The 21,791-nt window shown below is 36.8% G+C and overlaps 1 protein-coding gene across 7 annotated transcripts in view; it reads left to right on the top strand.

Annotated features, from left to right (window-relative positions):
* Positions 1-21,791, top strand: part of PDE4D (phosphodiesterase 4D) — a 1,272,577-nt gene that overhangs the window by 892,002 nt on the left and 358,784 nt on the right. Inside the window, exon 1 of one of the 7 annotated variants that reach the window (XM_019743415.3) lies at positions 14,399-14,709. The exons of the other annotated variants lie outside the window; for them this stretch is intronic. Within the exon in view, the coding sequence (XP_019598974.1) occupies positions 14,585-14,709 (125 nt within the window). The 5' untranslated portion in view covers positions 14,399-14,584. Of the gene's footprint in view, positions 1-14,398; positions 14,710-21,791 lie in introns of those variants that run through there. 7 annotated transcript variants of the gene reach the window in all.

The following is a 21,791-nucleotide window of genomic DNA, read 5'->3' as shown; positions in this document are numbered from 1 at the left end:
AAAATGCTGTATTTTTCTTACCAACTCAAACTTCCTTTGTCAGCCTGCTTTGTATAAAGAAAATAAAAAAATAAAAATAAAAATCTTCCCACAATCTGTTTCTGGTGACTGTGAGCTTGTTTGTTCCAATCAGTTTAGACTAGTTGTGCTAAGGGAGGGGTGTCCAAACTTTTTTCAACGTTTTTCACCAAGGGCCATATGTGGTAAAATACACAGACAGCCGGGCCACTCACTCGAGGTGAAGTACGTATTGCCTCACCTGGTTTATTTAAGTAAACTAAATATATTTTTGGAATTTGCTGCGGGCCAATTAAAAATCGATTGCAGGCCGCAGTTGGCCCGCGGGCCGCAGTTTGGACACCCCTGTGCTAAGGCGACAAACCACCCGCGTATTTCAGTGGCTGCAATTAGCTTAATGTCTTGCCATTGCTACATGTCCCTAACTGAGGGATGTTGCTCTGATCCTTACCCTCTTCATAAAGGAACAGCTCATCCTGAGAAGGCAGAAGAAATGGGAAGATGGCAGGGCCACACGATGGCTTTTAAAGCTGCTGCTCAGCAATGCCACAGATCTCTTCCATTCACGTGCCATTGGCCAAAGTTGCACGGTCCAGCTTGGCATTGGTGGGATAGGAAGTATAGCACTTGCACAGGAATGGATTCAGACAGCCATGAAATATTTTGACACAAACACAATCTATTGTATTCTTCCAGTTTAATTACAAATCTACTTCAAGTTTTTAACGTATATTCTGTGTACTGCCCCCCTAATGCTACCCCTAATGTTACTTCCTCATTCTGACAAATTGCTCTTCTTTTCTTCTTAGCTATGTTTACAAACTCATACATCTACCCAGTAGCACCTAACACTCTGTTGTGCTTGGTTTACTTGGCCCTCTTCTTTACTGAGCTGTGGGCCTTTAGAGAGCAGGAGCAATGTGATATTACCTGTGAATCCCTAGTGTGTGGTTGGCACATAACAGAAACCCTAACAAGTACTTACTGACTACTACTAAATTGTATCTAAATGAGGGAGTATTTGCTTTGCCCTCTCTATCCTCCCTTATACCTCAATCCATTCCAACAAGCAAACTTGCAAAAGAAGTAGAAATTACAGTGGAATCTTGAAGAATGGCTAGGCATTTGCAAGACGGAAAAGGATGGGGAGGCAAATCCAGGGAAAGAAGTTGATGGGTTAACTGGTAGTCTTGTTGAATGAAGGTGAAATTCTTGAATTTAGCATCCTGAACGCGACAGCCCATGTAGCCTCCAGCTTGGTCACTGTCGAGTCTAAACCATCCCTCAGCACCAGAGAACCAGGATAAGAAGCGGCTAATGTAATACCCAGTCTGACGAGTCAGACCCTCCTAGATTCCCCAAGAAACAATTCTGTAATCTACCTGCACAGATGATGCAAAGTCACTTAAGAATGTTTAAAGTGATAACTAATTTTCATTGTTTCTGATGTGAAATTTTATTAATTGCTTACTCATTAAAGAAAATCTGCCAAACTAAAAAGTCTAAATACAGCATTAACAGCTGACATTGATTCTGGAAATTACACAGATCTTACTTTACTATTTTCAAAACACAAATGAAGAGGGGAAAGGAGCACGATTGACTACAACACACTAGGACATGTACATTGATCTAATGGAGATTGAGCCTTTCTAATTGATGCCTGTGCAAAGCTACCCACTTGTAGGGATGCTGCCAGTGGTCACATGTTTCAGGTCCCCGTTTGCACTTACTTCCCTTCAGAACCTGTGCTCCACATTTTTGTTTATTTGTTTGTTTGTTTGTTTGTTTATTTTAAGTCATTGATGACAAACCTCTGTCTGCTGAAGGTGGATCTGATTGTATGAAGCTGCCAAAAGTCCTTTGGCATTAATTCTGATGAAGTAGATAACCTGGTTAGCTAATGCTATTTGGGATCTAATGGGAAGTGACTATACAATCAAAAAGTTGTTTTCTTATGCACACCTGTAATGATAATTCCCAATGGTTGTGACAAAAATATTTTCAATCCTAAGTGTCCATTCATTCACTCATTCATTCAGCAAGCTCTATCCATTGAAGTAACTTATTTAGGAAGCACTTTGAATTTGCATATGGTGTATATGTTTGAAAAATCATTATAGGCAGTTTATTTAGTGATTACTTAAAAATAAATGATAGATTATAATGTCTTACAAATCTTTTCAATTTTAAAAATTCATATTATGCTTTTAAGCTAATGCCTCCAATTTGGAAAATAACAATAGATAAATTATTTGGTTATTAGGGATACTATCTTTGAACTGGTGGGGTTCTTTTATATCTAGTCAACACTCAGCTATCTCTGACTGTGCAGGATAGTCAGTGTCAAAAGACTACTATACAACATAGTAGCAACACAGAGTATGCTATGTATCATACTTTCTGTTGTTTTCGTATTTCTAGCAATTGAAAATATATTGTGAAGCAGGAGATACTATTATGTCTTTCTAAAGTGATTTATGTTCTCTTTGCACAAATATGTAAATACACACACACATATGAGCAATATAAAATTTCATAATTCCCAAACTATGAAATTTTCTGCTAATGTATGTGAAGCATTTGATAAGATTGGATTTAAGTTATGCCTGCATGTTGTCTGGAAGTTGAAAGGTTACAGTTTGTTCAGTATGTGACTTTGTCTGTATGATTGCAAATAGTTTTGACCACATCATTTGGTATTATCGAGGTCGTGTAGATAGTCTTCTTAAATTCTCATTAAATAACTGACTGTCTTTACAATTACACACAAATTGCAACAAGATCTATATATTTAGGCAGTTTAGTCCTTATGGGGTCAATTGAATAGAATATAAATGCTGGTAACAGAATAATCAGAAACTTCAGACATGTCACCATAAATCAGACCAGCAATATATATCAGTCCCGTTGGGGAAGGGTTTCCTGGCATAAACTCAACATATGTTTCTTGAGTACATGAAAAGAAAAAAATATGCTCTTGAATGATTATTCCTTCACAAAAATTGACTATATTTATTGATTTTGATTTAAATACAGGTCTGTATTGGTAAATAAAAACATTTTTTCATGATATAGTAGAGAGTTGCTGATACATACAAGTGAAATAATTCAAGAGCTACTGTGAAGTTTTGTAAAGAGCTTTGTAAACAGTTGAATATAGTTTCCTGGGAACGGTAAGTAAGTTGTGGTGGGAAGGCCAGGACTTACTCGAGCTGAGTGCTGTTTTGATTAGAATTTGACCAGATGAGAGCAGATTTACTTCTTTCCCAACTCAAAGTTTCACTTGAAATGTCTTCAAGTCAAATGCTTATAGAAGCCAAGAGGAAATGTATCTGAGCGAGGTAACTTGGATGGGGATTGTGTCAAAATGAAGAACATCTACCCCATGGAATGGAAGTAGCTGATACTCTGCTCCAGTTTCAGTCCACCATTTAGAAAGAGGTGGGCTGTGTGTTTTAGACTTGTACATTTTCAAATCTCAACGTTTACGTGACATTTCCTGTGTTTTAAATGTTGGTTCCAAGGGGGGAAAAGTAACAGTATTTTGGCCAACCTCAGGCCTGCTAGCCATGTGTGGCCCAAGGACAGCCCGTTGACTCACTCAGTCCTACACTACCCCTCTTTCATTCCATAGTGTTTCCCTCTGTGTCCTTTATGTAGAAGTATAAACAGTACACTCCAATTTGTCTGCAGCAGTGAGCCATGCCAAGGGTCTGTAGTGTAGTGAAGGATTTGCTTCTGTAGAAAAACCGGGCAAAGGTTCTCCTTGCTTTTTCACTGTGCTCGAAGGATCAATAGCCCCAAATTACTTTTAGACGAACTACCCTGGTTTTTGTGAGCCCTTAAGCATGATTCAGGAGACTTGCGTAAAAATAGGCTGTGTGCCACGTGAAGAGGGTGTCAGAGAAGAAAAGCACTGGAGTGTGGGATCATGTACTTTCTTATTTGATCTCAACTAGTTTACTTCTTAATGACTTGCTAAGAAAAGATTGCCTCTTTACTGTTACCCTGTTGTACCACCCAAGAAAAGTTGTATATTTTCTCTTCTGTCTCTCTCCTCCTCCCTCTCTGTTTTGTTTGTTTGTTTGTTTGTTTTGCATCTCCAGGCTAAATTCTGTGATTTTTCATCCCACTACCAATTTTCTATCACCTTAGTATCCAAAAGATCAAGAGAAAGAAAGGGCTGCTTCTCAGTTGACTATGGTTGTCTCTTAGAATACATGAGGCCAAAAACATAAGCAAGTGTTAATTGCCAAATGTATCCACTCCGCTAATACACATTTGTGGTTTTAGAAGCACACTTCATTGAATAATTTAAAATATGCTTGTACCATGTGTTCTTTTGGGGATTAACATTGTCCGTGATAGCAAAATAATCACATGTCAAATAAATTCTAGATACTGCACTCCATCATTCGTAAGAGCAATGACATTGGTGATTCAGACGACCTAGCCTTTTCTTTCTCTATGTAATTACACATATTGACTTTCCCGTATGGGAAAGGAGAACAACTAAGTACATGCTTTTTCCTAAATGGAACATGCCGTTCAGGAATTCTATCATTTCTTTTATGGAAATAAAAATAAAGTGCAGACATGCCATATTCAAAGGTAACATTATGTAAGTATCTGGACACAATATTTACTGCCTTTACTTCTTTGTGTAAATTCATAAGAGGAATGATTGGATTATCATATTTATATTTTAGGAGCTCTTCAATCATTTCGATTTAGGGATTCTGTTGTTGGTCTGGAATTATGTAAGGAAACAGTCTCTGTGTTAACTGAATGAGTTTACTGCAGGGTGGCTATTGATTTTGTTTTCCCTGAGCTCTTCCAACATTTCAAAATGTGTTTGAGCTATACACTATGTATTGTCTCATATTGACTGCAAATTTATTCATGTATTTAAGTCTTTTTTTTCTCAAAAATATTGTAAGCTTTGTGGTGGCAGGGCCATCTGATTCTCCTTTTGTGTCTCCCACGCTGCTAGGCTTTTCTAAGTGCAAAATAAATAATGAGTAAATTGATTTTGATGCTGTAAAATAGGAAAAAAGGTTAAAAATAAATACATAAAAGGTTGCTTCTGGTAGCCCACGTTCAAGATGGTGTAGGTCAATGGCTTCTTTGACCCACACCTAATTCAGGCGTATAAACTGTCTGTTCCTAGCTTGGGCTCCTCCTATGTGAATGTCTGTGACAGGATGGTGTGGGTGCAAGGGTCCATGAGGACTTTGGGAAAGCCTTCCCAACAAACACCCAGTGCTTAATAACCCTCTCCTGTCAGATAACCTTTCTATGCTGCTGCACTCCATTCCTCTGCCTTTCTTTAAAATTACATCTTATTTCCTAAGAGACGAAGGAATGCAGTAGGAATCATTATTCTTTGCAAAGGGTCTCTGAGCCATGTCATTAAACCACCCATCTTTTCATCTCTAAGCAAAATGGTATCGATTTATTTAAACATTTATTCTCAGTCACAGTATATTCACATATGAACGTTCTCTGAGTGTCACTCTTCAAATTGAGGGAGGTCACTTGTTTGATCAAGGTGTCCATAAAGGTAGAATGAGCTCAAAGACTTTGATGTTGCAATCCTTTCTCTCATTCCACTTGAACTTCTTGCTTCTGTATTAAGCTGTTAACTTGCTGATTTGTTCCTAAATTATCTTTATGTACACTTGATGTTGGCAAACCGTATTTTCACTCCCCATTGGTGTTTGCTATTTGATGTTAGCCACTAGTTACACTACCTCGGTGTCAACTAAATCGTTTTTTTCATTTACAAAGCCAATTTAATATCTCAATGATCTTCAAAGAAGCTGCATATATATATTTTTTTACTTCTTTTTCACAAAGCATTCAGTCTCATTAATAAAAATGTCTAATTCTAAAGCCCATTGTTATCAGTTGCATTTGCCAATTCACACAGAATTAGTCATAATCTCATTATCACTTATCCAGTAAATCAGGAAATGATGTAGACATAGTATATTTTTTTATTTTGGTAAAGTATTTGAAAAAGTCTATGTGGTATAACTGTAGATATAATGGACATGTAGGCTGGGTAGAAGTGCAGTTAAATATATTTATTACCAGTTGAACAACATAGATGAAGAATACTAAATAAAGAATAAGTGCTTATCTCGATGGAAGATTACTCATCCAATGAAATATACAGAAAAATGGGCTTAAGGAGATGATGTATACACTGGCCTGCAAAGTCCAGATACACAATTATTTATTTTTGCTAATCAAAATGACTGCAATATCAAGTTCACTAGTAATATGAATTGGATTGTAGAATCCTAAGAGAGACGGTACATGGATTAAGAGTATAAATTATAAATTTCATTTATACTTGTTCATCATAAATTTATGAACAAGGCTTAAGACATAAGGAGAAAAGGTAAAGACATAAGCCTCATTCATAGATTTATAATGAACAGACAAATAGAAATGATTGTCTCTGCCCTGCAATAGTTATATCTCAGCTGGAGTGTCGGTTAAACTTCAAATACCACAGTTTAAGAGGAATCAACAAGCAGGCATAACTCCAAAAGCATGTTGCCAGGATGGTGAAGTATCTGGAAATCATGACATATTAGGAACAATCAAAAGAATGGAGACTATGTGGCCTGGAAAAGGAGAGTGTGAAAGCTCTCATTAGATAATCACAGGGCTGCATAATAAAAACTATTCAGTCTTGTTTGTGACTTACCCCAGATCTAGGATCAAGAGAGAGTACTTGTAGAAAGATGATATTTAGTTTGGTTGGTACAAAGAACTTCACAATATTTGGATCTGCTCAAAGATGAGCATACTGCCCCATAAAGCGGGGTGTTTCTCACACCCGGAGGAGCTCGAGCAGAAACAGATACTCACTTCTCCCTGGAGGGTATTCATGCATTAGGAGAAGAGTACATTTCCAATCACTTTTAATAAATCTTTCAATTATGAAAATGTATTACCTGAAAAGTTCTTAGCATAGTGCCTGATGACACCAATTAAATGCTCAGTAGATATCAGCTATAATTGTTATTTGTAGTGACTAATCCTTGAATTTATTTGTCTGAGGGGAATCAGTAAAGAGAAGGTAACTCTGTTTTGAATTTTAGCACCAGCTTCTGTTGCTAAATAATTAAAATAGTTTATAAGAGCCTATGTTACCTGTAACTGATTTACTCTGAATTTACTACCACTTTATGTTTTCTGTAATTGCCTTTATGTTCTATTGCTTGGATTTAGGATTAATTCATCAGATTTAACAGGAAAATTCTAAGCAGTTGCTTACAACTAATTATCTAGTGACCAACATACCAGTAGTCCATCAACAAAAGAATGAATAATGACAGAAAAATATGTCATTCTCCCATTAAGAGGAATGTTTCCGTTTTAGGACTTGTAGGATCTCAGTAACAGTTACATTCTAGGTCATGTTAGCATCATTGGATTTTTTTCTTGGGTGATGGATTTGTTATCTCTCAGGATTGCTGCTAATATCTGTTGAAGGCATTCATTAATTCACTCACTTATTCATTCAACAAATATTGTACCAAGCAGTGCACAGCGTACATCTACCTCCTCACCTCTCTATCGTCTCCTTTTCCTTTTATCCCCTTTTGAGTCAGTCACCGCAGGAAGTCCAGCCCCTCAGTTATTGCACACACCCAAGACTCTACCCCCAAGTGTTCCATGGCAGTGAGGCAATCTTCCCCCTCATCCCTGTCCCTGAATTCCTTGTGTCCCTTCCCTGCTATGTTTTTCCGCATAACATTTATCACCTCTCATATATTTCATTTACTTATATGTCCATCTACCTACCTCTAATAAAGTGTCAGTTCCATGAAGGCAGAAATATTTGTCTGTTTTGTTTGCTCCTGGATTCCCAACACGTAGAACAGTAACTTGATAAACACTTGTTGAATGAATGTATGAAGCTTAAGTGTCCTGGAAACTGATTCTAGAAAGGAGTCATATCTCCTCCAGGGTTACCATCTTTGGCAGTGCAAGGTTATGAACTGAAGTCACTTGGCTTTAAAACCAACATCCTCATTTTCAATCTTGCCCTCAATTGCAAATAACTGCTGAATTTTGCTGAATTCTCCCCAGGGATCTAGAAGTATTGGACAATGGCAATGATATTTCACTGCTATGTAGACTTGAATGCAGGGGGAATAACTTTTGTATCATCTAAATTTACGAGAATATCCAGGTAAGTATTTACCTGCCTGATCCATGCCTGTGCAGGTCACTCCTTTACATGTTGTTTCCTCTCGGCATTTATTCAATCTGATTAAATCTATAATCGTTTTTCCCTATGATATTATTGTTTCTTGGGTCATTGATTCAGACCCTTGAAGGAGTGGGTTACAGAGATAGATTTGGAGAACCAATTATGAGTAAAACTCAAGCCTTGCCTTTGAGCTGCTTTCAGTCTAGTGGCCAAGCCTGCCTTGTACGTGTGCTGTCCCAGAGCCAGCCAGCAAACAGATAATTTATAATCCAATGTAATACTCGAGAGTAAAAGGAGGCACTATTTAATAATTATATTGGGACAATAGCTTGTGTACTCTTCAAGCAAACTGAAGTGTGTGAACCCCTAATTTAGAAAGCTAATGAAGAAAAAATATGGATGCAAGTCCTTTTTGTAAGAAATATTTGCCACGTAGCTACTATGTGTAAGGTAATGCACTAAATATTATGGAGAATTCAAAGATGAATAAGCCATGGGTCCGCATACCTTGTAATTTATTAAATACTTGAGAGACATTAATAAAATAAGGAGGTGAATGATAGTGTAGGTTGAATATAAACTTGAAGTGATGTTAACCAACCACAAGATTTCACATAGGATCACTGATGTTGCACCACTTTTTATTTCTGTCTCCGTGTGGTCATTTGAAGCAGATCCTTTCATGATGCCTGAATCAATCCATCAAATGGGTTATGTGACTTTTCCTAGATAAGAGTTATGCCATCCACTTCTTGTATATGTACACCCTAGATGTTCAGCTAATGCTGGCTGGCTGGCTAGCTGGCTGAGGTAGAACAAAGAATTGACATATTTTTTTTAATCATCTAGCCATCAAATATAGAACAGTCTTTGCCAATGACACTGCCTCTTTGCTTGACCAGCTGGTTGACAGAGTAAGAAATTAGAGCATGTTCATGTTTAATCTTCAGATGTTATAATGAGGCATTTCGTTATTTGGAAATGAGCTTAAGTGTTTTAATTCTTTCCTACTGGGTCCTTTTGTTGGAAATTCTGAATATTGGCAACAGTTTATATCTTGGCAAGTAGACTGTGCTTTTTAAGGATGAAAGTGTGGGAAGCCGTCTAGGACATCTGTTGTAGAAATCATGTTGTCTAAGCCCACCATGTATATTAAACTCATTTGTTTCCATTTTCATACATTCTAAAGCAAAATGTCACTCCATTTAATATTCAGTTTATAAAAAGCTTGGGGAGATTGTGTGGGCCTACCTGAAACTTCAATGAATAAGCATTATTATATTTAATTTTATTGCTCCTTTAATGCAGCCTAAATTTTTTTGGATCTATAATAGCTTTGTTAAGATAAGATTATCAGTAGTCATGGGCTTTTGTTGAGTGTGAAAACTGAAACCAGCAGAATTTCCTATCTCTGTTGAATGATACTGGGACCAAGCCAACTTTCCAGTTCCCATATTAAACAAAACTAGTGTTATTTTGATGGTTAATATTTTTATTATCCTGGAGGAATAGCTGAGAATGAGGGATTGAAGTAGGTCTTTGGAACATCCAGTACCTTTTAATTTCAGCTACCTTATGTAACAAGCAAGTGTTATTCTAGGTGCTGGATTTGCAAAGTTAAATAAGGCAGAATGCCTGCCCTCAAGAGACCATTGTGCCATGGGAAGAGTTATAAATGTATGAACAGCTATGAAACAAAGTGATGGAGTCGTATATAAATGGGAAATAGATAAGAGGCATCTAAATAAAACCGAGGAGTAGAGAGTATTTTTTGGAAGAGGTGACACTTAAAAGGAGTTAGACAGCCAGAGAAGAGAGAGATAAGTGTTCTGGTCAGAGGGCTTATCAGCTGTGAAGGCCCAGAGATGTGAGAGAGCAGGCTGTGCACAGGTCACTTCCAGAATCTCTTGGGGAAGATACAAGAGAGGAAGTCAGAGTGAGACCACAGGGGATCTCTGTGCTAAGCTTTGGGACTTGAATTTTAAACTGTATCACTAAAGAAATGGGGAGCCATTGGGTGATTTCAAGTAAGAGAATCACATGTTCAGATTTCCATTTTAAAATGATCCAAATTGCATTCTAGTGAAGGATCGGATTAAGGAGAAAGAAGACTGCAATTATTAACTCTAAGGAAAGTATGATAACAAAAGGAGATGAAAAGGAGGGATATTAAGGAAAGTACAATCTGTGGAGAGGCATAACAGAGTCTGGCCTTTGGAGCCAGATTAACTGGTTAGTAACTTTGACTCTACCATTTAACACTCTGTGTGACCTGGGGCATGTATCTCAATCCCTCTATGCCTGTTTTTCTCATCTTCCAAGTGAATATAACAGTAGTGCCCAACTCATGAAATTTTATGAAGATTAAAAGTGTTAATCCCTACCAATAACAGTATCTAGCACATAGAAATCATCTGATCAATGTTAGCTGTTATCTATTTTTACTATTAATATTATGGCCAGTAATTATTGTTAATATAGTATTTAATATTATTCATGTCTTTGAGACTTACAACCTGATTAGAAGTGATTGTCAGATGGTTGGCTGAATGGTGACAGTGCCAGAGATCACAGGCACTATGTGTTTTAGGGAGTAGGGAAAGAGAATTGATGTGGTTTACATTGTAAATGCTGGAATGAGGCACCTGTGGGACTTCTGAATGACATTTTCTCATAAGCAGCTGATTATACTAACAGAAAGGTATGGACTCTCCAAATAGATTTGTTTTTCATCACATAATGGATATTTGAAGCTACTGGATTAGATGTATTCACCAGGAAGCATGTAGGTCAGAAGTGAGAAGAGCCTGGTGAGCAGGGACAGGTTTGAACCCCAGCATACTGCTCCCAGTCTGGGTGTGGTGAGGGGGACCAGTCTGGGGAGGGAGGGCGTCTTTCAGAGCCTCAAGCAGGAGAAATGATCAGTTGGTTCTTGTGCTCTGATATGGTTACAGCAGATGATATCCTCCTGTCCTAAAAGAATTCCTCCAGCTTTTCAAATTGCCCATCTCATGCCAGGGTAGAGTTTACAGCTGAAATATTCTTCTTTAGTAAATATTGGAATTATTAGAAGAAAAGCCCTGGGGCCTCAAGCTGTTAGTTGCTAGCAATTGCTTCTAACTGTCGTTAAGGACGTTACCAGCATCACAGATTTCAGCATACTCAAGAAAATCAGTGTTCTCGATACCCTAATGAGATTTCTGCCCTTGTATGATTGTTCTCATGAGTTTAGAATCATGGAGTGGTGAGTGAGATTTGTCCTAGACTCCATGCTTGTCTGCCACAGAAATCCTAGTATGTAAAAACAAACAAAACACAAATGGGTAAGCCTGGTCATTCCTTAGTGATATTTAAGGCCTGTTTTGCTGTTAACCTGCTACAAACCATGGTTCTAATCTGCAGATGAAATTAAGCTCTCCAGTGAGTTTTTATTCTCTCAAAGGTAAAGTCCCCAACTACCTCTTCCCAGCCTCAGAGAAAGGGAATGGTGAAAGATAGGAAGATTGGATTTTTCTTGAGGCCACTCCCTGCTAAGTGGCCAGTGTTCTCACAGATTCTAGATCTTGGCAGGTTGGATTTCAGAGTAATCCCTTCTCATCCCAATTTAAGTACAAGTAATCCCCAGGAGACCCTGCCAAGTTCATGGTGAATCATTGCCAAGTAAAAATGCCCCTGCTAAGAAAACCAAGGAATTTTACCCATCACAGGACACAAATTTCCTTCCCAGAGATTTATGTCTTCTTCAGGTTTTTTTTTTTTTTTCCTTCTTCTGTTGTTTTGTTTGTTTGGTTGGTTGTTTTTGCTTTGTTTTGTTTTGTTTTTAACCTCTTTTAGGGAATTCTTATGTGAAGCAGCTCTTTTCCTCCAGTACTGGACAAGGCCCCTAAATTAACATATAGATGAAAATACTGTGCATTTGTTTTTAAGATTCTTAGATGGGGGAGTAGGTCCAGTGGACCACTTAAATTTTAAAAAAAAGCCTATGAATCATACATAGTTGAACATCATAATTAGTTGGTAGTCGTTAGGCACTACCTTCATATTGTAAAATTATGTGACATTTTCTCAAACTGTTAAATATTATCCTGATTAAGAAAACTATACTCAAAGTGGAAACAAAGCAAGGACTCCTTCCATATTTTATCGCCCCTTTAATTAGGCAAATTAAGCAAAAAATTCTTTGCTAACGATGCTTTACTTGGGTGTTCTCTCATGTTGATGAGATTCCAGATTTCTGCCTAGTATATTTCAGTTCAGGTAGACTGTCCTTATCTTTGCAGACACTGTAAGAACAGTTTCCTTTTAGCAAGACACTGTATGCAATCACTGGGCATTTTGGAGACCTCGTTGCCTTATTTTCATGCTATAAGGGAAAGGACTTGAATGTCAGCAGTGTTGTCAAGGGTGTGGGGAAATGGACATCTTCCTACATGATTATAGGAGTGTGAACTGCCCTAGCCTATAAAAGGAAAAACTGAACACATTTTGTGCACTAGCTACCCACTTTCAGAAATAAAAGCACTGATCAGTAAGAATATATCGACAAATGTATTTATTTTTTATAGAAGTCCAAAATTACATGCCCATCAATAGAAGATTGGTTGAGTAAATAATGGCACATCCATTCTACAGAATCTTATTTAACTGTTGAAAAGAACACACTAGATCTCTATGCATTGATTGATAAATTGTCTATGATGTATTTTAAATACAAAAATATTTATAGAAGATTATGTGTGGTATAAGCCCACTTTACACAAAAAGGAAGAAGAAGCCACACACACACACACACACACACACACACACACACACAAACACACACACACATGTATGTAGAGGTCAGACAGTTAAGTTGGCAAACTTTCTCCCGCGTAAGTATATATACATATATGTGTGTGTTTGTCTGTGTATATATTATGCATGCATATATGTATGTGTCTATATATACATTGGTAGAATTAGCATAAAGAAAAAGAGGGGTTAATGGGAAGGAAAATACTATAAGCATTTTTAATACATCTCTGTGTCATTTGACATGTTTAAATGAACGTGGATCCTTTAGTAACAAAAAAGTGTAAAAAAGAGAATCATTGGATAGAAATGCTTACTGTCAAATGGAAAATGATCTTCCCTTTCAAACTTAAAAGAAATTCTGAATTTAAATGATATCTATTATTTAAACTCAAACAGTGTCTAAATTTGACCATTACAAAATAAAATATAACTTGCTCTCAGTGTACTTTGTGTTTGCCCAGGTCCCAGGACTCTTAAATAAATAGGTTATGTTTATTCAAATCCTGGATAAGAAATCATTTTTCAAATAAAAAGAAATTACCCCCCCCCCATACTCTGAACTCGTCCTCTCCTTAAGATACACACAAGGGCCTCAGTGATTTTCTTGCTATAACACTAGGAAGTAAGATGAGAGTTTGTAAAAACTATAGGCTAATTACAGCTGTAACTTTTCTCTGAAACTGCCACCTAAGCTAGAATTATTGGATATCGTTTACAATTTCTCTAATTTATCTTTCACTGTTACAGAAAATTGCGTTACAAACAATTAGTAAGAATATCCCACCAATTTTTCAATAGGTCTTCGTCCAACAAGCAAACAGAGTTTGCATTTCTGAGAGAATGTTTCTAATAAGAAAAAAGAAATCAGTATCAAAGTCAAAAGGTTATTATATACAAAGGCCTTAGCTTACAGTTTTTATGTTCCTGAGAGGCTAATTTCGGTTCTATTATGAACAGTAATTTATGAACGAGAACCCGCAATTTTTTGACCCGACAATTGAAAGACCACCCATCATCATTTCTATATGTCCATCTCATTTTCTAAGTATCTTTTAGCAAACAATTTTCCCCTTTTGAAAATATACAAAATAATTGATTATTTTCTCGCTATCAGGATGCATGTTTGGTGTACAGGTAAATAATTTATTTCCCAACGACTGTTATGTTAAGTTGATGTTCTTTTAGACATCAGACAAAAATGGATTAAACCTTGCTGCCTACTCAGTGATTTGGTTTGAGTGGAAATCGGTTTTTGTGGAGCTACAGAATTTCTACTTCATCTGCTCAGCCAATAATTGGTCAGAGCATGACTCTGGTTAGAAATAAGCAACAAGCTTCCTGTATCCATGAACGGAAAACAAGGTAGTACATGTAGCCGGAGAAACACGCGTTTACTTTTAAAGAAAAGCAGCACCCGGCGACCAGTGAGCAGCATATGTCTGAAATCCATTATCTGACTTGTTCTTTCCAGCGTTCCCAGGAATGCTGGTCTGACTACTAAGATTTGTTTTAACTTCCTGCCTTTTGGATAAAATGAGTTTGCCAACCAGCTGTGAGTACCTAACACTTGGGAAGGTTGCTAGATTCCGAAGCGCTTATGTTCATGGATCGCCTTATGCAATCAACAAGCCAATTGATATTAAGCCACAGAGGAGACGGTAACTGATTTCCTTTCTTACAGTTGTTTGTCAGTGAAAATGTATTTTGTTTCCCTTTGATAAGTCCTTTGGAGATCTGCTGAGCTGGAAGGGTCAGGCTAAGACATTGGTTTTAAAATTCAGCATACTGGATAGTTAGAAAAAAATTAACCAAACAGGAAACCTGGAAAATATTCTTAGCTTACCTATTTAACAAAAGCTGATCCGGTTTCAGGGTCTGTAGATTTTTTAAATGTGAGCAATTTTTTAGTGCTTGTATTACCATCAGAATCAGCCATATGAATTTTGAAAGAGGATTTAGCCGAATAATGGATATGTTTATTGATGGCTCTTGATACCAGATACCCAGTATCTCATAATCTACACATAAATTTTTTTAGTGCCATTGTGCAATAAACATGTTAACGTTCTACAAAAAGCATTAATTTTCATGTGGTCACTATGGAGGCCAGAATAAAGTTAATTTTTCCTATAAATAGGATGTCATTTTTAGATCAGTGCCCCAAAATTCTGCTCAGTCTACACACACACACACACACACACACACACACACACACAGAGTCACAAAACACAGGCCAGCTTTTGTTGTATAATTAGGACTGTCAAAGTTGAGCTCAGTGTTTAATGTGCAAAGTAGACCCTCTCTATCTTCCAGCTTTGTTATGCGGGGTCAGAATAGGAATGATGTGGTGGATACGTGGGTCCCAAATTCATACCTCAGTTTTGATTTTATACAAAATAATTTTATTCAGTATTTCATAATGAACTTCAGAAGCATTTAATAAGGATATTCCAATCACGCTGGGAAAATGCCAGTACTCCCTGATTTTATGAGTTCTTGGAATAAAAATCCAAAATTCTAAAAGCAACTTATGTTACTTGAAGACTGTCATTATCCTCTTACTCTTCTACTACTTTTCTTTTCTAATTACACACGCTCAGACTCACATATAAAGCATACATTTTGCCAGATTTGACTTTACTGTAAACATAAAGTAACATTCAGATATTTGAGTGATTAAAAACGTTCAGAAATGCCTTGGGGTTTTCAACTGTAAAATTGTATTATTATTTGATGGGAATACGCTGTAACATATTTTTGTGAAGGGGAATATTTGATTCTTTTTTCTGGAGTATCAAGGCTTTTCTGTCTATCTCTAGCAACATTTGAATTTATAATAGGCTAGCAGCAACTAACAGCTATTTAAAAAAAAATTTTTTTTAATTTATTGGGGTGACAATTGTTAGTAAAATTATATAGATTTCAGATGTACAATTCTGTATTACATCATCTATAAATAACTAACAGCTATTTTAAGGTGCATTCAGGAAAATGTGCCCTGAGACCCCTGCAATGGCTCCGTTGCTGTCAGTCATCTCGTTCCCTTCCGTAATTAGTGGTGCATACTAGAAACTGATATAAGTTGCCAGATTCATATGTAAATTCTATGTCCCTATTCATGTTACAGTATTTTTTTCTGCTTAAAAGTATTTAACTTTCTGTATAAGTTAGCAGGATTACCATGTTTTCCCGAAAATAAGACCTAGCTGGACCATCAGCTCTAATGTGTCTTTTGACAAAAATTAATATAAGACCCAATCTTATTTTAATATCATATAAGACCGGGTATAATATAATGTAATATAATATAATATAATATAATATAATATAATATAATATAATATAATAATACCTGGTCTTATTTTAATACATAACCTGGTCTTATATAATATAAGAGCCAGTCTTATACAAATTTTTGCTCCAAAAGATGCATTAGAGCTGATGGTCTGGCTAGGTCTTATTTTCTGGGAAACACAGTATGTGTTTATATAAGCTGATATATATGTATATAGTGTGGGCCCCTGGCATACTGTATTATACCCAGACAATTTCAAGCATACCCCCAATCAATTTTTACATTGGTCATCACAATGTATTTTACAAACAAATATTCTTGCAAGCCACTTAACAATAAACAGTATTTTATAGCATAGACCTTGGAATTTGTAAAAATATCAGATCCAACTTTTAGTATAATGCATTACTTATATACAACAAGTAAATCAAATAAATGGCCTTATGTGTAATCATTATTTCTATTCTAGTTTTTATTCCATGGAATTATAAATGTGACAACAAACATGTAATGAAAAAACTGATTAGAGGGGACAGATGAATGAAGGAAGGATGATCCAAATCATAGAGAATGTGTTTTTATGCTGTGACTCATTTTTTTAAAGTTGTCAATTTTAAAACCTTTATTTTTACTACTTTTTATTCTGCTGAGAAAATAATACACCTGGAATGGTGGTGGGTCATCAATCCTAGATTCACTAAACTTACTCCAAATTAAATGGTTAAGTTTTCAGGATGCTTGCTGGGACTGATCTAAGAATTGTCTAAAATAGCCTGTTTCAGTTTATTTTCATGTAGTCAAGAATATGCTGTGTGGCAGAAAGGACACTGTTTTTCTAATTATAGAAAGGGGAGGGGAGAGAAGAAGGGTTAGAAAGGCGGGAAGGAAGGGGAGAGAAAGACATTCAATGAAAAGGAGCTATATATTGATATTTTAAGATATCCAATGAAGCATAAGATTGAGGTGAGATTAAAAAAAAATCTGGCTTTTCACTAAATGGAGAGAATAAAATAGAAAATTATATTCATATATGCAAATGTAGCTTAATTTTATTTACTTATTTATTTATTATATTAGTTTCAAGTGCACAAAACAACATAATAATTAGACATTTATTACCCCTCACAAAATGATAACCCCTCTAAGTCTAAAATGCCTCTGACATTCGGTCTTCTTCTACTTTAGCTTCAGGTGTATAGTGCAATGGTTAGGAATCTACACAATCTATGATGTGATCCCCCTGATAAGTCCAGCACCTCTCAGGCACCCTATGTGATCTTTACAACATTATTGAAAATATAGCTCAATTTAAATTCAAGCGTATTCTTATAAAATAATGACTTATTGGAGGAACAGCATGTTGTCTTGTGGAACGCAGGGAAATAATTTCCAAATTGAAAGTTAGCTATATTAGAAGTGTGACCACATGGCCATTTAATAGTTTTGAATTCTTATTTCAAGAGTGGCCATGAGGACATTAAAAAACAGTTAACACTTTGAAATCTAATTAAGTTCAATGTTGAAGAGAATGACAGTCCTACCATCTGTGATCCTAAAAAATATCTACATTTGTGATTTAAAACATTTTTCCTTTTAATTTTTTGTAGCCTCCACAAACTGTAGGGCTTTATTTTCACTCTTCCAAGAAAAATAATTTTCTTTTAATTTTATACAAATCTGACACTTCAATTTTAATACATAGAGATTGAGGAATGAGATTTAATCTAGATCTTTCAGCCCCTCCTCACCCAATTAGGCTGTAGGGTTTTGAGTGGGCAGATCCTGTCATGTTTGTTGTCATATCTCTAGTGCCCAGCACAGATCAGACAATAAATGTTTATTTAATTAGTAACTGTTGGTAAAGTGTATGCTATTCATCTTGACATTGGCTTATATATCACTTCCCTGGGTGCCATCGTATGGAGTCTCTGGCAAGACTTTTGCCTCTCCTGTTCTCCTGGATCAGTTGTATTCGCCTTCCTTATTTCTCTGAAGAAGTTGCATACAGCACTGACTTTGTACCACTGGCTTAAGGAGTTGGGGATCATGGCTTTTGTTATTACTGGATCAGCAAAGCAGAACCTAAAATTCATTTCTGTATTCATAAGTGTCTCTCTCTCTCTCTCTCTCTCTCTCTCTCTCTCTCTCTCTATATATATATATATATATATATATATATGTATATATATATGTATGTATGTATGTATGTATGTATGTATGTATGTATGTATACACAGAGTCTCTCACATATTAGAAAGGAGAAGAGTCACCATGGGAGGGGACAGAAGGGAGTTCGTAGATGGAAAAAATATCGCAACTGTAGGAAATGTGATAGAAGCACAAAAGTTCATAAAATCAGTAACAAAAAATTGTGATGTAAGCCCAGTTCTGTTTATCCTGCTGCAATGTAAAACTCATACAAAGACATTTTTTAGCAATATAGAAAACAAAAACTAGGAGCAGTGAAAGAGCTGAGACAAGGCTCACCAGCACCCCAAGGTATGGAAAGCACATGTGCTCAAGAGCACTTACCTTTCACAACCAGTCCCGGTGCTGTACCCCCACCACCACACACACACACACACACACACACACACACACACACACACACACACCCAGCCCTCTACCTGGACATTTTGGTGACTCTACCCTGTGTCTATGGCTGTTGGGCTTCAGAGACTGTGTTTTCCTCTAGGCTCCCTCTTGTTTCCACCTGCTTCTCTCATACATTCTCTGGCCTGTTTTCCTAAATCCTATAGGTAGGTGTTTTCTCCCTATTATCTCTGGAATTAGAAAACAGCAGGATAGAGAGAACCAGAAGACAGGAGAAATACGACGACTCTGAGTCTGTGTTAATCAACCTGTTTTCTTCTTGGGGAAAGATTACAAAGTTGTGCGCTTGGATTTCTGACCAGTCATCAAACTATTCATTTACTCAAATGGTGTATTAGTTTACTAGAGCTGTCATCACAAAATATTGCAGAGTGGGTGACTGAACAACATAAATTTGCTTTCCCACGGTTTTAGAGACTGGAAGTCCAAGATCAAGGTGACAACAGGTTTGGTTTCTCCAGAGGTCTCTCTTTGGTTTGCAGATGGCTGCCTTCTCCCTGTGTCCTCCCATCGACTTTCCTCTGGGTGTACATCCCTAGTGTCTCTGCCCAAATTTCTTCTTCTCAGAAGAACACCAATCAAATTGGATTGGTGTCCACCCTAATGGCCTAACTGACTACCATTTTAAGGGCCCTATGTCAGATAACAGTCACATTCTGAGGTATTGGGAGTTAGGGCTTCAACATACAGATTTTTAGGTGACATAGTTCAACACATAGCAAATCGTGTCCATAGAAATGATTCACTAGTAATGGCTATAGAAGAAAACAGGAATTGGACTATGATTCCTGAATAATCAGTGGCCTCATGTTCATAAAAATATATTCTATTAACAAGTCTGAACATGCAGAAGTGAGACATTACAGAGTATAAAAAAACACTTCCCACTTACGTACCAAAAGATAACAGTTACACATTGTGAACAATAAATTATGGTCAACTAGGACCTCTTTAATTTGCAATCTATACTCATTCAAGCAGGACCTAGACTAACATTTGCTTTTATACAGTCTTTTTTTTTAAGAGCATATTTAATTAATTACTAATGTAACCAGTGGTTCTCAACTGGGGTCATTTGATACCCAGGGACATTTGGCAATATATAGGGACATTTTTGATTGTCACAAGTTGAGAGGTGAGTAAAGGTATTAAGTAGGTAGAGACAGGGACTCTGTTAAACACCCCATAATACACAGGACAGGCCCAACAGCAAAGAATTATTTGACTCAAAATATCAATAGTGCTGAGGTTGAGAAACCCTTATGTAAATAAATTGGGTGGGGGAGTACTTTGAAACCTGTTATTTATATCCAGACAATTGATATTTTCTATATATTCATGAAAGTACTTTCTCTTATCTTCTCATGGTAACCACTAGATAATACTTTCTTACCTTGGTTAAAAATAGACAACTGGCACACTTTTAAAATGGTCTAAACTATTCAGTGATTCAAACTGGCCTGTCTTCTGATTTGTCTGAATTAGTGGCTTTTTTATATTGCCAGGGCCTGTTATTCTTTCAGTAGAGGTGCAGCTACTAAGATTTCATTACAGAAAGCTGAATAAATTGTTCAGTACATTCTTGTATCTCCAGGTTCTGTACTAATCACTGATATACTTTTCAAGGTAAAGTGAAACGTCCTAAGTAAAATTACACAGAAGATAAAGAATATTGAGTGACCGTCCTACTGGCCTGGTATAATGAAACTTGGTTGGGTCTTTACCACCTGTCTTCGTGCCTGTGTTCATGGGCCCATTCATTGTGAATGCATGAGCCACGTGTTCCTGACTGTGTTTGCATTGTAACCAGCTCATCCTAACAGCAAAGAACACATTTCATAAGGGGGAACTGCAGAAAAAGGGAGTCCTTTCTCTGATGAGAAGCCTTTCTTTCACTAAATAAACTTCCAATTATCCTCGGTATTTCTTCTAACCCTCCCTACTTCTGAGTAAAAATTATTAGCAGTAACCATTCAACTAGAACATGTATTTCCAGCTCCTCATTCTCTTCTCAATTCCAGAGTGGTATATCCAACTGTCTGCTACCCAAGCATTCTTCAGGGAACTCAAACTCAATATAGTTGAAACTAAAATTAACCAGGGAGCCTCACCATCTTCCATTTCTTCCATGACCCATGGCACAGGCCAAGAAGGCATCCTAAATGCTTCCTCTCCCTCAGCCTAACTACTGTGTCACTAGCTGGTGTCAAGTCCATTCTTCCTCCTTCTGCTTGTTGTTGACCTTAGCACACCATGTTAGGTCAAGCCCTTGTTCTCTCTTGCCTGAAAGACTGCCAGCCTCATAACTGGTCTCTTTATTCTATTACCATCCTCTTCCTGACTGTCATCTAGAGATTAATTATCTAACATTTTATCATGACACCTCCATACTTACACCAGTAGCTTTTTTCTTTGCCTACAAAAAAGTCTCAATTCCAAATGATCATGATCTTTTCCCATTTCTCTGTCCTTGTAAATGTCCCTCAAAATCCATGTATGCTCTGCATTTCAGGTATAAAGAACTACTAACTATACTATTGTTTGCCTGGAGTTGCCCTCTATCCCATTGTGCGATAAAGTCCAATGCATCCTGCGAGTCTTTTTTCGTGAATCCTTTCCTAAGTCCCTGTTTCCAAATGGAAGTTTCTCCTTTAGCTGGCAGTTGTTCCTTTTCTTATATGTCTGTCACATTATCATAATGAACCTCAATTATTTATATATTTTCTATCTTTCCTCCTTTTTAAGAGTGGTATGATGGAAACAGCTGTTTTAGGAAGAACAATTTGGCAATGGCATGCAGCATAAATTAGAATAGAAAAAACTGAAGCTGTA

Source organism: Rhinolophus sinicus, chromosome 3 (assembly GCF_057876585.1).
Source record: "Rhinolophus sinicus isolate RSI-liver-muscle chromosome 3, RSI-T2T, whole genome shotgun sequence".
Taxonomy (NCBI): Eukaryota; Metazoa; Chordata; class Mammalia; order Chiroptera; family Rhinolophidae; genus Rhinolophus; species Rhinolophus sinicus.
Note: the sequence above shows the minus strand (reverse complement) of the source record. Positions and strands in the feature narration are given on the sequence as shown.